Source organism: Ascaphus truei, chromosome 18, assembly GCF_040206685.1.
Source record: "Ascaphus truei isolate aAscTru1 chromosome 18, aAscTru1.hap1, whole genome shotgun sequence".
Taxonomy (NCBI): Eukaryota; Metazoa; Chordata; class Amphibia; order Anura; family Ascaphidae; genus Ascaphus; species Ascaphus truei.
In genome coordinates this window covers 33,665,955-33,680,326 of record NC_134500.1, presented here as the reverse complement: position 1 = coordinate 33,680,326, position 14,372 = coordinate 33,665,955, and the positions used below count along the sequence as shown (strand labels likewise).

At 53.3% G+C, this 14,372-nt stretch overlaps 1 protein-coding gene across 1 annotated transcript in view; it reads left to right on the top strand.

Moving 5' to 3' along the window:
- The window catches only part of SEC11A (SEC11 homolog A, signal peptidase complex subunit), a 49,299-nt gene extending 35,349 nt beyond the window's left edge, over positions 1–13,950 (top strand). The window contains exons 3-6 of the mRNA XM_075576076.1: positions 1,759–1,908; positions 2,524–2,643; positions 10,617–10,674; positions 13,538–13,950. Of these exons, the coding sequence (XP_075432191.1) occupies positions 1,759–1,908; positions 2,524–2,643; positions 10,617–10,674; positions 13,538–13,588 (379 nt within the window). The 3' untranslated portion in view covers positions 13,589–13,950. The remainder of the gene's footprint in view (positions 1–1,758; positions 1,909–2,523; positions 2,644–10,616; positions 10,675–13,537) is intronic.
- Positions 13,951–14,372: the final 422 nt, after the last annotated feature.

The following is a 14,372-nucleotide window of genomic DNA, read 5'->3' as shown; positions in this document are numbered from 1 at the left end:
TGCTGATACATACAGTACTGCCCGCTCCTCTCCTGCACTGATAAATACAGTACTGCCCGCTCCTCTCCTGTGCTGATACATACAGTACTGCCCGCTCCTCTCCTGCACTGATAAATACAGTACTGCCCGCTCCTCTCCTGTGCTGATAAATACAGTACTGCCCGCTCCTCTCCTGTGCTGATAAATACTGTACTGCCCGCTCCTCTCCTGTGCTGATAAATACTGTACTGCCCGCTCCTCTCCTGTGCTGATAAATACTGTACTGCCCGCTCCTCTCCTGCGCTGATCACAGATTTTGACCCACAATTCTAGCTCCACAGTGCAATTGCAAAAGTTTATGTTCTATAGAAAGTCATTTTTAGTAGCTAGTTATAGGATCGAGCTTAAATGACATAAGGATGTGGCATTTTCTAAGAATTGTTATAATAGCCGCCATATTTAAGGGGAGCCTCAGAAATGATATGACATCAGTAATTCTGAGTGTAACTGAGGTGCTCTCTGATTTACATAAGTAATGTGCTGGTTCCCAAACCTTTTTACCCTGTGCTCCCCGAACCTCTAATTAATAAATCTTATTATGAATCCTCAGACTATCGCTAATACACCTGTGTGACCGATCCCTGGCAGTATATAGTGTCCTGAGCTCGTGGGGGGAGCACACACTTAATAATCCCCCAAACTGTGTGACCGATCCCTGGCAGTATATAGTGTCCTGAGCTCGTGGGGGGAGCACACACTTAATAATCCCCCAAACTGTGTGACCGATCCCAGGCAGTATATAGTGTCCTGAGCGCGTGGGGGGAACACGCTTAATAATCCCCCAAACTGTGTGACCGATCCCAGGCAGTATATAGTGTCCTGAGCGCGTGGGGGGAACACGCTTAATAATCCCCCAAACTGTGTGACCGATCCCAGGCAGTATATAGTGTCCTGAGCTCATGGGGGAAGCACAAATTTAATAATCCCCCAAACTGCCCCTCTGTGTGCAGGCAGCATGGGGGGTATAGCTGTCACTCACTGCAGGAGCTTCAAAGTCACACCCCACAATGTTGCTGTGGATGCAAAGCATTGTGGGAAGATCCTGCTGTAAGTGACAGCGATACCCCCCACGCTAAGGTGCTGTTTGGTGCCTTACTAAGGGAGCAGTCCCACACGGGCTCAGGATCCCACTATACTGCCTGGGACCCACCAGTACTGTTGTTTGGGGGGCACACCCCTTGGAGACGCCTCGCGGCCCCCTCGGGAATCGCTGCAGTGGATAATTAGTACACTGGTTACAGTTGATCTGATGAAGATCCTGGTATGGAATTAAAAACTGGCTCTTGAAATGTCGGTTATTTGAATCCGTAGAAGATTTGGTTGGGCTAGTTCTGGATTAATGTAGAGTGTATGGCCACCTATCGGATAAGACCCTCTTATAGTTAGAAACACTGACTTGTGTCCGTATCGCACTAGGATCTTTCTAATTTATTGCAGGGTCTGTGCATCTGGTCCTACTCGGTCGAAATGTTGGCTAACTAATCGGTCCAATATTGGGTCGGGTCTGGACCTGGTGCATTTGTAATGAGCAAGCGTTGTGCTTTGCCCGACATCTGATGAAGATTCCTGGTCGAGTCGAAACATTGGCTGAATAAACGACGGCTCCTCACTTCATTACCGTGTGTCTGTGTTCTCATACTGTGACTTGTTAAGTAGGTGGTCAGCTCTGTGTCAAAGTGATGATCCTATCTGCTGTCCCCTCTCTCTCACGGCCTCCAGCGGCAGCATGGAACCGGCATTCCACCGCGGGGACTTGCTCTTCTTGACCAACCGTGTTGACGACCCCATCCGAGTGGGAGAGATTGTGGTGTTCAGGATAGAAGGGAGAGAGATCCCGATCGTACATCGCGTCCTGAAGATCCACGAAAAGTGAGTGCGCGCGAGCTGGGGAAACGTGCAGTGACTGGGCACGGGAAGGAGAATCGTATCGCCGCGGTCAATCGCCTTCTGTTGACCTCAGAATCGAAGTCCCATAAAATATTACGTTTATAGGTGCACTTCCCAAAAGATGACCTATCTTTCCAGCTCAATGGGACACCCTCTAAAGCAGAATAACCACTGTTGTGGTTTTTATTATTTTATTTCCATTTTTTCAGGCCTTTAACCTGCAGTAGAGAGTCCACACTGCAGGTGTTTTCTCACTTGCTCCAACCCGGCAGAGCAATTCTCCATGAGACTAATGGGAGAAGCCGTCTAGTCCTGAGCTCCTCCGATAAAGATCGTTGGCGTCCAGTTTGTGGGTTAATTTCTTTGTATCTGAGCTTTAAAAATGTGAGATCGTGGAAAATTGGAGATGCGGAGCCAGGTTAGAATGCCGTGTGGACACTCTACTCCAGGCTGTGGGCCTATTTAGATTCAAATTCAAGTAACCTTGGAAAGTAAGGGTAGTCTCCCTTTGCACAGAGGTCCTCTTTTTGGGATGGTTGGAGGGGGCGGTAGCTTTCCCCAATGTTCTACATTTTCTTTTGTTTAAACCTTTTCAAGGGAAACTGGAGACATCAAGTTTTTGACCAAGGGCGACAACAACGCAGTGGATGACCGAGGCCTCTACAAGCCAGGGCAACACTGGCTGGAGAAGAGGGACGTGGTGGGGAGAGCGAGAGGGTAAGTTACTGCGCCACAGGGCATTGTCCAGGAGGTGCGACTCAGACCAATCACAATGCTCTGTTCAGCCAGAGCCCGGGTTCAGGCAGGCCTTGTAGGTACGGGGCGCACTGATTGGTTCACCCTTGCCATGGAGTTGCCAAGCCGTGCCCACCGCAGGTTGGATTGTTCCATTCATCCACGATTCACGGGGAGCACGGGTCAGTATATGTTGAAAGCACTTGGGGTGCAAGATCGCTGAAACGTGTAGCAGTTACAACCCAAGATACTAGCCTGTGAAGTGGGAGATACAAGGAGCCGAGGCTTACACTTGTATCTTTTAGAAAGTCCTCTTGGGCACATTTGCTAAGCGGTGCTAAGCCATTGAAATGAATGGGATATATGAGGTTTGAGGTTATCCTACATATGAAAGTAGGCCACGGATCGAATGGGGTGGGAGGTTTTACAGCGGGTAGGAGACGGGGTTTTCTCTGCCGTCCCATTCTGCGTTTGCTTTGGCTGAACGTTGGTGATTGCGGGTGTGCCGGGAAGAGTCTCGCTCGGTCTCATTGCCGCTCACCGTTGGTGTCCTGCTCGGGGTAGGTGATTGATCGTGGGACTTGTCAGAGAGGCAATTAGCAGCGCGTATCAGGGAGGCGTTGATGACTTGGGCGGTAATTAATGGGAGCGGCTAATGACCCACGGACCCTGAGCAGCTAATTACAGGAGGCAGGGAGATAGAGGGGACAAAGGGTGGAGAGGGGAGGGAGGAGGGTGGATAGGGGAGAGAGAGGGGAGGGAGGAGGATGGGGAGAGGGGAGGGAGGAGGATGAGGGGTGGGAGGAGGATGGGGAGAGGGGAGGGATGAGGATGGAGACAGTGACAGGGTGGAGAGGAGAGAGAAGGGAAAGAGGGAACAGAAGAGGGTGAGAGGGGAGAGAGAAGGTGGAAGTCATTACCCCGTAATCACACTGTGTTTATGTTTGTTTGTGTTTGTGATGCACGCACATTAATAGAGGTGTACGCATATGGTGCGTGGTAGGGAATCCCAGAGAGAGGGCAGTGCGGGAGAAGTCTTGCATGCGGGAGTGAGAGGAAGTAATAGGGCAGGAGGAGAGGCGGGTGTCGTGGCAGAACGTAGGGGGTGTTTCGGGATATATTTAGGGATGAACACAGCATTGTTGAGTTTTGTAAGTCAGAGTTTTAAATGTAATTCCAGAGGATATGGGAAGCCAGTGTGGGGATATGCGCAGTGGAGCGGTGAGTGAGGTTGAGGATATGGGAAGCCAGTGTGGGGATATGCGCAGTGGAGCAGTAGAAGTGGAGCGGTGAGTGAGGTAGAGGATATGGGAAGCCAGTGTGGGGATATGCGCAGTGGAGCAGTAGAAGTGGAGCGGTGAGTGAGGTAGAGGCGATGGGAAGCCAGTGTAGGGATATGCGCAGTGGAGCAGTAGAAGTGGAGCGGTGAGTGAGGTAGAGGATATGGGAAGCCAGTGTGGGGATATGCGCAGTGGAGCAGTAGAAGTGGAGCGGTGAGTGAGGTAGAGGCTATGGGAAGCCAGTGTGGGGATATGCGCAGTGGAGCAGTAGAAGTGGAGCGGTGAGTGAAGTAGAGGATATGAGAAGCCAGTGTGGGGATATGCGCAGTGGAGTAGTAGAAGTGGAGTGGTGAGTGAGATAGAGGATATTGGAAGCCAGTGTGGGGATATGCACAGTGGAGCAGTAGAAGTGGAGCGGTGAGTGAGGTAGAGGATATTGGAAGCCAGTGTGGGGATATGCGCAGTGGAGCAGTGAGTGAGGTAGAGGATTTGGGAAGCCAGTGTGGGGATATGGGCAGTGGAGCAGTAGAAGTGGAGCGGTGAGTGAGGTAGAAGCTATGGGAAGCCAGTGTGGGGATATGTGTAGTGGAGCAGTAGAAGTGGAGCGGTGAGTGAGGTAGAGGATATGGGAAGCCAGTGTGGGGATATGCGCAGTGGAGCAGTAGAAGTGGAGTGGTGAGTGAGGTATAGGATATTGGAAGCCAGTGTGGGGATATGCACAGTGCAGCAGTAGACGTGGAGCGGTGAGTGAGGTAGAGGATATGGGAAGCCAGTGTGGGGATATGTGCAGTGGAGCAGTAGAAGTGGAGCGGTGAGTGAGGTAGAGGCTATGGGAAGCCAGTGTGGGGATATGTGCAGTGGAGCAGTAGAAGTGGAGCGGTGAGTGAGGTAGAGGCTATGGGAAGCCAGTGTGGGGATATGTGCAGTGGAGCAGTAGAAGTGGAGCGGTGAGTGAGGTAGAGGATATGGGAAGCCAGTGTGGGGATATGCGCAGTGGAGCAGTAGAAGTGGAGTGGTGAGTGAGGTAGAGGCTATAGGAAGCCAGTGTGGGGATATGCGCAGTGGAGCAGTAGAAGTGGAGCGGTGAGTGAGGTAGAGGCTATGGGAAGCCAGTGTGGGGATATGTGCAGTGGAGCAGTAGAAGTGGAGCGGTGAGTGAGGTAGAGGCTATGGGAAGCCAGTGTGGGGATATGTGCAGTGGAGCAGTAGAAGTGGAGCGGTGAGTGAGGTAGAGGATATGGGAAGCCAGTGTGGGGATATGCGCAGTGGAGCAGTAGAAGTGGAGTGGTGAGTGAGGTAGAGGCTATAGGAAGCCAGTGTGGGGACATGCGCAGTGGAGCAGTAGAAGTGGAGCGGTGAGTGAGATAGAGGATATGGGAAGCCAGTGTGGGGATATGCGCAGTGGAGCGGTGAATGAGGTATAGGATATGGGAAGCCAGTGTGGGGATATGCGTAGTGCAGCAGTAGAAGTGGAGCGGTGAGTGAGGTAGAAGCTATGGGAAGCCAGTGTGGGGATATGCGCAGTGCAGCAGTAGAAGTGGAGCGGTGAGTGAGGTAGAGGCGATGGGAAGCCAGTGTGGGGATATGCGCAGTGGAGCAGTAGAAGTGGAGTGGTGAGTGAGGTAGAGGATATTGGAAGCCAGTGTGGGGATATGCACAGTGGAGCAGTAGAAGTGGATCGGTGAGTGAGGTAGAGGATATGGGAAGCCAGTGTGGGGATATGCGCAGTGGAGCGGTAGAAGTGGAGCGGTGAGTGAGGTAGAGGATATGGGAAGCCAGTGTGGGGATATGCGCAGTGGAGCGGTAGAAGTGGAGCGGTGAGTGAGGTAGAAGCTATGGGAAGCCAGTGTGGGGATATGCACAGTGGGGCAGTAGAAGTGGAGCGGTGAGTGAGGTAGAGGATATGGGAAGCCAGTGTGGGGATATGCACAGTGGAGCAGTAGAAGTGGAGCGGTGAGTGAGGTAGAGGATATGGGAAGCCAGTGTGGGGATATGCGCAGTGGAGCAGTAGAAGTGGAGCGGTGAGTGAGGTAGAAGCTATGGGAAGCCAGTGTGGGGACATGCGCAGTGGAGCAGTAGAAATGGAGCGGTGAGTGAGGTAGAGGCTATGGGAAGCCAGTGTGGGGACATGCGCAGTGGAGCAGTAGAAGTGGAGCGGTGAGTGAGATAGAGGATATGGGAAGCCAGTGTGGGGATATGCGCAGTGGAGCAGTAGAAGTGGAGCGGTGAGTGAGGTAGAAGCTATGGGAAGCCAGTGTGGGGATATGCGCAGTGGAGCAGTAGAAGTGGAGCGGTGAGTGAGGTAGATGAGTCTGGCAGCAGCGTTTGGAAGGATTGTAGTTGGGAGAGGCGGACGAGGGGAATATCAGATAGGAGAAGGTTGCAGTAGTTGAGGCGGGACAGGATGAGTGAGGGGATTAGGATTTTAGTTGCAACATGAGTGAGAAAAGAAGTGTATCCAGGCAATATTTTAGAGGCGGAAGCGGCAGGACTTTGTAAGGAATTAATGTAAATCGGACTCAAAGATAACCCCTAAACAGCGGACTTGAGGTGCAGATGAGATTGTAGTATAATTGACAGTGAGGCAGAATGTGGGTGTAGGGGTGACAGTGAGGGAGAGTGTGGGTGTAGGGGTGACAGTGAGGGAGCGTGTGGGTGTTGGGGTGACGGTGAGGGAGAGTATTTTGGGGTGACGGTGAGGGAGCGTGTGGGTGTAGGGGTGACAGTGAGGGAGAGTGTGGGTGTAGGGGTGACAGTGAGGGAGAGTGTGGATGTAGGGGTGGCAGTAAGGGAGAGTGTGGGTGTAGGGGTGACAGTGAGGGAGTGTGTGGATGTAGGGGTGTGGGTGTTGGGGTGACAGTGAGGGAGTGTGGGTGTAGGGGTGACAGTGAGGGAGTGTGTGGGTGTAGGGGTGACAGTGAGGGTGAGTGTGGGTGTTGGGGTGGCAGTGAGGGAGAGTGTGGGTGTTGGGGTGGCAGTGAAGGAGTGTGGGTGTAGGGGTGGCAGTGAGTGTGGGTGTTGGGGTGGCAGTGAGGGAGTGTGTGGGTGTAGGGGTGGCAGTGAGTGTGGGTGTTTGGGTGTCATTGAGGGAGTGTGTGGGTGTAGGGGTGGCAGTGAGTGTGGGTGTTGGGGTGGCAGTGATGGTGAGTGTGGGTGTAGGGGTGGCAGTGAGGGAGTGTGTGGGTGTTGGGGTGGCAGTGAGGGAATGTGTGGGTGTAGGGGTGGCAGTGAGGGAGTGTGTGGGTGTTGGGGTGGCAGTGAGGGAATGTGTGAGTGTGGGTGTTGGGGTGGCAGTGAGGGAGTGTGTGGGTGTTGGGGTGGCAGTGAGTGTGGGTGTTGGTGGCAGTGAGGGAGTGTGTGGGTGTAGGGGTGGCAGTGAGTGGGTGTTGGGGTGGCAGTGAGAGAGTGTGTGGGTGTAGGGGTGGCAGTGAGGGTGAGTGTGGGTGTTGGGGTGGCAGTGAGGGAGAGTGTGGGTGTAGGGGTGACAGTGAGGGAGAGTGTGGGTGTAGGGGTGACTGTGAGGGTGTGGGTGTTGGGGTGGCAGTGAGGGAGTGTGTAGGTGTAGGGGTGACAGTGAGGGTGAGTGTGGGTGTTGGGGTGGCAGTGCGGGAGTGTGGGTGTAGGGGTGAGGGTGAGTGTGGGTGTTGGGGTGGCAGTGAGGGAGTGTGTGGGTGTAGGGGTGACAGTGAGGGCGTGTGTGGGTGTAGGGGTGACAGTGAGGGTGAGTGTGGGTGTTGGGGTGGCAGTGAGGGAGTGTGTGGGTGTAGGGGTGACAGTGAGGGAGCGTGTGGGTGTTGGGGTGGCAGTGAGGGAGTGTGTGGGTGTTGGGGTGTCAGTGTGTGGGTGTTGGGGTGGCAGTGAAGGAGTGTGGGTGTAGGGGTGGCAGTGAGTGTGGGTGTTGGGGTGGCAGTGAGGGAGTGTGTGGGTGTAGGGGTGGCAGTGAGTGTGGGTGTTTGGGTGTCATTGAGGGAGTGTGTGGGTGTAGGGGTGGCAGTGAGTGTGGGTGTTGGGGTGGCAGTGATGGTGAGTGTGGGTGTAGGGGTGGCAGTGAGGGAGTGTGTGGGTGTTGGGGTGGCAGTGAGGGAATGTGTGGGTGTAGGGGTGGCAGTGAGGGAGTGTGTGGGTGTTGGGGTGGCAGTGAGGGAATGTGTGAGTGTGGGTGTTGGGGTGGCAGTGAGGGAGTGTGTGGGTGTTGGGGTGGCAGTGAGTGTGGGTGTTGGGGTGGCAGTGAGGGAGTGTGTGGGTGTAGGGGTGGCAGTGAGTGGGTGTTGGGGTGGCAGTGAGAGAGTGTGTGGGTGTAGGGGTGGCAGTGAGTGTGGGTGTTGGGGTGGCAGTGAGGGAGTGTGTGGGTGTAGGGGTGGCAGTGAGTGTGGGTGTTGGGGTGGCAGTGAGGGAGTATGTGGGTGTAGGGGTGGCAGTGAGTGTGGGTTTTGGGGTGGCAGTGAGGGAGTGTGTGGGTGTGTGGGTGTAGGGGTGGCAGTGAGTGTGGGTGGGGTGGCAGTGAGGGAGAGTGTGGGTGTAGGGGTGGCAGTGAGTGGGTGTTGGGGTGGCAGTGAGGGAGTGTGTGGGTGTAGGGGTGGCAGTGGGTGTTGGGGTGGCAGTGAGTGTGGGTGTTGGGGTGGCAGTGAGGGAGTGTGTGGTGTAGGGGTGACTGAGGGTGGGTGTTGGGGTGGCAGTGAGGAAGTGTGTGGGTGTAGGGGTGGCAGTGAGGGAGTGTGTGGGTATAGGGGTGGCAGTGAGGGAGAGTGTGGGTGTTGGGGTGGCAGTGAGGGAGTGTGTGGGTGTAGGGGTGGCAGTGAGTGTGGGTGTTGGGATGGCAGTGAGGGAGAGTGTGGGTGTAGGGGTGGCAGTGAGTGTGGGTGTTGGGGTGGCAGTGAGGGAGTGTGTGGTGTAGGTGTGGCAGTGAGTGTGGGTGTTGGGGTGGCAGTGAGGGAGTGTGTGGGTGTAGGGGTGGCAGTGAGTGTGGGTGTTGGGGTGGCAGTGAGGGAGTGTGTGGGTGTAGGGGTGGCAGTGGGTGTTGGGGTGGCAGTGAGGGAGTGTGTGGGTGTAGGGGTGGCAGTGGGTGTTGGGGTGGCAGTGAGGGAGTGTGTGGGTGTAGGGGTGGCAGTGGGTGTTGGGGTGGCAGTGAGGGAGTGTGTGGGTGTAGGGGTGGCAGTGGGTGTTGGGGTGGCAGTGAGGGAGTGTGTGGGTGGAGGGGTGGCAGTGAGTGTGGGTGTTGGGGTGGCAGTGAGGGAGTGTGTGGGTGTAGGGGTGGCAGTGGGTGTTGGGGTGGCAGTGAGGGAGTGTGTGGGTGGAGGGGTGGCAGTGAGGGAGTGTGTGGGTGTTGGGGTGGCAGTGAGGGAGTGTGTGGGTGTAGGGGTGGCAGTGAGGGAGTGTGTGGGTGTTGGGGTGGCAGTGAGGGAGTGTGTGGTGTAGGGGTGGCAGTGAGGGAGTGTGTGGGTGTTGGGGTGGCAGTGAGGGAGTGTGTGGTGTAGGGGTGGCAGTGAGGGAGTGTGTGGGTGTTGGGGTGGCAGTGAGGGAGTGTGTGGTGTAGGGGTGGCAATGGAAGGGGGAAAGAGTTTGTTCTGTTTTGGACATATTAAGCTTCAGGATACTGAGAGACATCCAGGAGGAGATTGCAGCGAGAGTTGGTGACACAGGACATGAGAGAGGGGAAAGGGTCAGGGGAGGAGAGAGAAATGTGGTAGTCATCGGCATAGAGATGATACGGAAAGTCAAAATATTGTATTAGTTCACCAGGAGAAGTGAGAAGCGCAGAGAGCCAGGGACAGGACCTTGTGGGAGCCTGAGAGGAGGAGGGAGTGGAGAGAAGGAAACACTGAATTTGGATAAAATGAACTAGGAGAGGCCTGTGTCATGGAGGCCAATGGATTGTAGCGTGTGCAGGAGAAGGGGGAGATGAACCGTATCGGAAGCAGCAGAGAGATCCGGGAGAATTAGCAGGGAGAAGTAACCCTTAGACTTAGCTGAGTAGCTCATTTGCCACTTTTGTGCCAGAGAGAGCAGAGGACGTTTGAGGGAATAGGCCCAATGGGCAGGTTTGTGGGTGAGAGGATGAGGAGCCCGGAGACCTCGTCCTGAGTTACAGGAGAAAGTGTGGGTGTGTGCGTGGGTGTGGGTGTGGGTGTGTGTGGGTTGGGGTGTGTGGGGGTGTGTGGGGGTGTGTGTGTCTTGACATGAAGAGATGTCATGTCTGATCTGAGTTGGTCTTGTCTGTGAAGTAGACACACACACAGATCTATACAGTCACGTTCATATGAATAGATACATATAGAGGTTAGACACACGCATGCTGCAGGGGTTAACCTCGCACCAGCATCAGTAATTGTGTAATGAATGGTGTGTGGTGGATATAAGGCAGCGTAGACACTAACTGCTCCTTCTCACCCCCTAATGTTAAGAAATGAGGCGTTACGGGGGACGTATCCGGATACGTTTGATATATACCGTTCGAATGACAAGACGGCTGGATTTATTAGCCGTCTCACACGGACACAAGCCGATGGATCTTTGTCACGGATTCGCTACATTAACACATCATGAATAATTCTCCCATTAATAGGAGAATTTACATTATTTTTGGGGACAAATTTACCAAACGCTGAAATCCGCACCGAGTCGCCTCCATTTATCCCGATCTTTCTACTTTTAATCTGTCTGTTTTGTTGATCTTAGGTTTGTTCCCTATATTGGAATCGTGACCATCCTCATGAACGACTATCCCAAATTTAAGGTGAGTGGTGTCCCCCCGAATACGTGTTATTAAACGTAGAGACCTCTCTATTTGGGTAGCGACCTTTCTATTTGGGGCGGCGACCTCTCTGGTTGGGCGGCGTCCTCTCTGGTTGGGCGGCGACCGGTTGGAAGGCGACCCCTCTAGTTGGGAGGCGACCCCTCTGGTTGGGCGGCGACCCCTCTGGTTGGGCGGCGACCCCTTTGGTTGGGCGGCGACCCCTCTGGTTGGGCGGCGACCCCTCTGGTTGGATGGCAACCCCTCTGGTTGGGCGGCGACCCCTCTGGTTGGGCGGCGACCCCTCTGGTTGGATGGCAACCCCTCTGGTTTGGGTAGGGCCAGCGATGCCCCCAGGATAAAGAGGATTACTTGTTGCGGTATTACCGGGGTTGCCAACTCCAGTCCTCAGGGGCCACCAACAGACACAGGCTTGACATCACAGATGACCTGATCCCATCACACCACCCTCAGGCTGCCACTTAATCTGGGTCTCTCTGAAAATCCAATTTGCAACATTAGAAAAAATACAGGACCAGCCCCAGTTCTCCCCGCGCGCGAGATCCGTGTTTGGGACGAGGGGACAATGTCCCACGAACACGCATCAGAGCAGGGGGGGCTCAACTCCAGTCCTCAACAGGTCAGGTTCTCAGGACATTCCTGCTTCAGCACAAGTGGCTCATCACTGATTGAGCCACCTGTGCTGAAGCAGGGCTATCCTGAGAGCCTGACCTGTTGTTGGCCCTTGAGGACTGGAGTTGGCCTCCCCTGGTGTATTATAAGCCCAGTAATTGTAACCACAGTGGCCGTAGTAATCCTTCCTATTGGGAAGTTGGCCCGGGAAAAGGACGTGGCCGGAGGGAGCTGGTTGGTCAAGCTTCACTGTCACACAATGCTGATAATGAAGGTTTCCAGTCTGTTTTGAGACTTGCAAATGCAACGCAGAATTGTGTGTAAATTGTCCTTCTATCTTGGGGCAAAAAGAGAACAATGGTAGGCTAAACCCCGGAGTGCCTGACCGTTCCTGTATCCTGTTCCCTTTCCTGATTGGTTCTGTGAGCAGTGTTTAAAACCAAACAAATATACGTTTAACCTGTTATCCGGGAGGCTCGGACACTCTCAGGTTAGGGTCTAGGACCATTAGCCGGGGCCATTTGGCTGCTGGACATTGCCGCCGCAGATGACCGAGGGAGTCTGGGGGGTTCTGGGCCATTTGGGTAATGCCGATAACTGCAACCTAGGTCCTTAACTTTAAAAACCCTAATTGCTAACCCCTAACCATACTATTTGTAACCTTAACCCTACTCCCTAAACCACCCAATCCCAACCTTAACCCCTAACCATAATATTCCTGAACTCTAACCCCCAATCCTAATATTCCTAATAACCTGTAATCCTAATCCCCATTCTAACCCCCAATCCTAATATTCCTAACAAACCTGTAATCCTAATCCCCATTCTAACCCCCAATCCTAATATTCCTAACAACCTGTAATCCTAATCCCCATTCTAACCCCCAATCCTAATATTCCTAATAACCTGTAATCCTAATCCCCATTCTAACCCCCAATCCTAATATTCCTAACAAACCTGTAATCCTAATCCCCATTCTAACCCCCAATCCTAATATTCCTAACAACCTGTAATCCTAATCTCCATTCTAACCCCCAATCCTAATATTCCTAATAACCTGTAATCCTAATCCCCATTCTAACCCCCAATCCTAATATTCCTAATAACCTGTAATCCTAATCCCCATTCTAACCCCCAATCCTAATATTCCTAACAAACCTGTAATCCTAATCCCCATTCTAACCCCCAATCCTAATATTCCTAACAACCTGTAATCCTAATCCCCATTCTAACCCCCAATCCTAATATTCCTAATAACCTGTAATCCTAATCCCCATTCTAACCCCCAATCCTAATATTCCTAACAAACCTGTAATCCTAATCCCCATTCTAACCCCCAATCCTAATATTCCTAACAACCTGTAATCCTAATCCCCATTCTAACCCCCAATCCTAATATTCCTAATAACCTGTAATCCTAATCCCCATTCTAACCCCCAATCCTAATATTCCTAACAACCTGTAATCCTAATCCCCATTCTAACATTCCTAACATCCTGTAATCCTAATCCCCATTCTAACCCCCAATCCTAATATTCCTAATAACCTGTAATCCTAATCCCCATTCTAACCCCCAATCCTAATATTCCTAATAACCTGTAATCCTAATCCCCATTCTAACCCCCAATCCTAATATTCCTAACATCCTGTAATCCTAATCCCAAATCTAACCTCTAATCCCACCCCCTAGCCCTCCTATTCCTTACCTCTCTAGGCCTAACCTTAACCCCTAACCCTAAAAAAAACCTAAACCGGGACGAGCCGACGCGGAGAGTTGTCCGTGTCCTTCCCGTTACCGACGCGGAGAGTTGTCCGTGTCCTCCCCGTTACCGACGCGGAGAGTTGTCCGTGTCCTCCCCGTTACCGACGCGGAGAGTTGTCCGTGTCCTCCCCGTTACCGACGCGGAGAGTTGTCCGTGTCCTCCCCGTTACCGACGCGGAGAGTTGTCCGTGTCCTCCCCGTTACCGACGCGGAGAGTTGTCCGTGTCCTCCCCGTTACCGACGCGGAGAGTTGTCCGTGTCCTCCCCGTTACCGACGCGGAGAGTTGTCCGTGTCCTCCCCGTTACCGACGCGGAGAGTTGTCCGTGTCCTCCCCGTTACCGACGCGGAGAGTTGTCCGTGTCCTCCCCGTTACCGACGCGGAGAGTTGTCCGTGTCCTCCCCGTTACCGACGCGCCTCTAGCTGGAGTTAAGGTTTCCGATTCCAACACGTTCTCCATTTTCTTTTCCAGTACGCGGTTCTGTTCCTGTTGGGACTCTTTGTCCTGGTACACCGCGAGTGACGGCGCCACCGCGACCTTCGGTACAAACTGCCCCCCACAGATTCAACCCGCGTCTCGCCACCTGTCGTCGGAGGAAGAATTCCCCTCCCCTCCCAAAAAAAGGACAAATCGTACCCAGCCGGGGAAAGGTTTTATGCTCGAAAAACAGTGTTTCTTTTTATACATATACACGCACCGGTTTCTCGTGTAAGAGGGGGGTTTATTTCAACCCCCCTCTCTCTGCCATCGCTTTCCGACGCGTCGCCGGCGCTTCTGGCGGGGAGCCGGTTACCCGCGTTCTCCGCGGCGCCGTTTACATCTTTCTTTTGTTGTTTTTTTGTACGGTGGGTGGAATTTTTTTGATATTAAAAGTTGAAGCCAAAGCTGTCGGTGATTTTGTGTTTTCGACGCCCCCGTAACCCCGCTGGGAAACTGCCTGTGTGAAAGCGAAAAGGGGGGACGCAAGCGCTGCTCGTCCGTGCTCGGTTTCTGAAGGCCGGGTTACACCCCAGATGAGAATTAGCTGCAATCCCGGTGTTTTTAATGTCCGGTAATAACTTGGTGTGTTTCATATAATCAGGAAATATTCAAATGTTATATTTGAAATATATATAAAAACGCATGGACAATGCCGCGTGGGACGGGGCGGCGTGGGACGGGGCGGCGTGGGACGGGGCGGCGTGGGACGGGGCGGCGTGGAACGATAACAACGTTGCATTAGCATCGATGCGGGGTTCCCAGATTTTCCATATAGATCAGGATCTGCTTTGGAAGAAGTTGCCAGGTTGTATAGTAAGTGAATGTC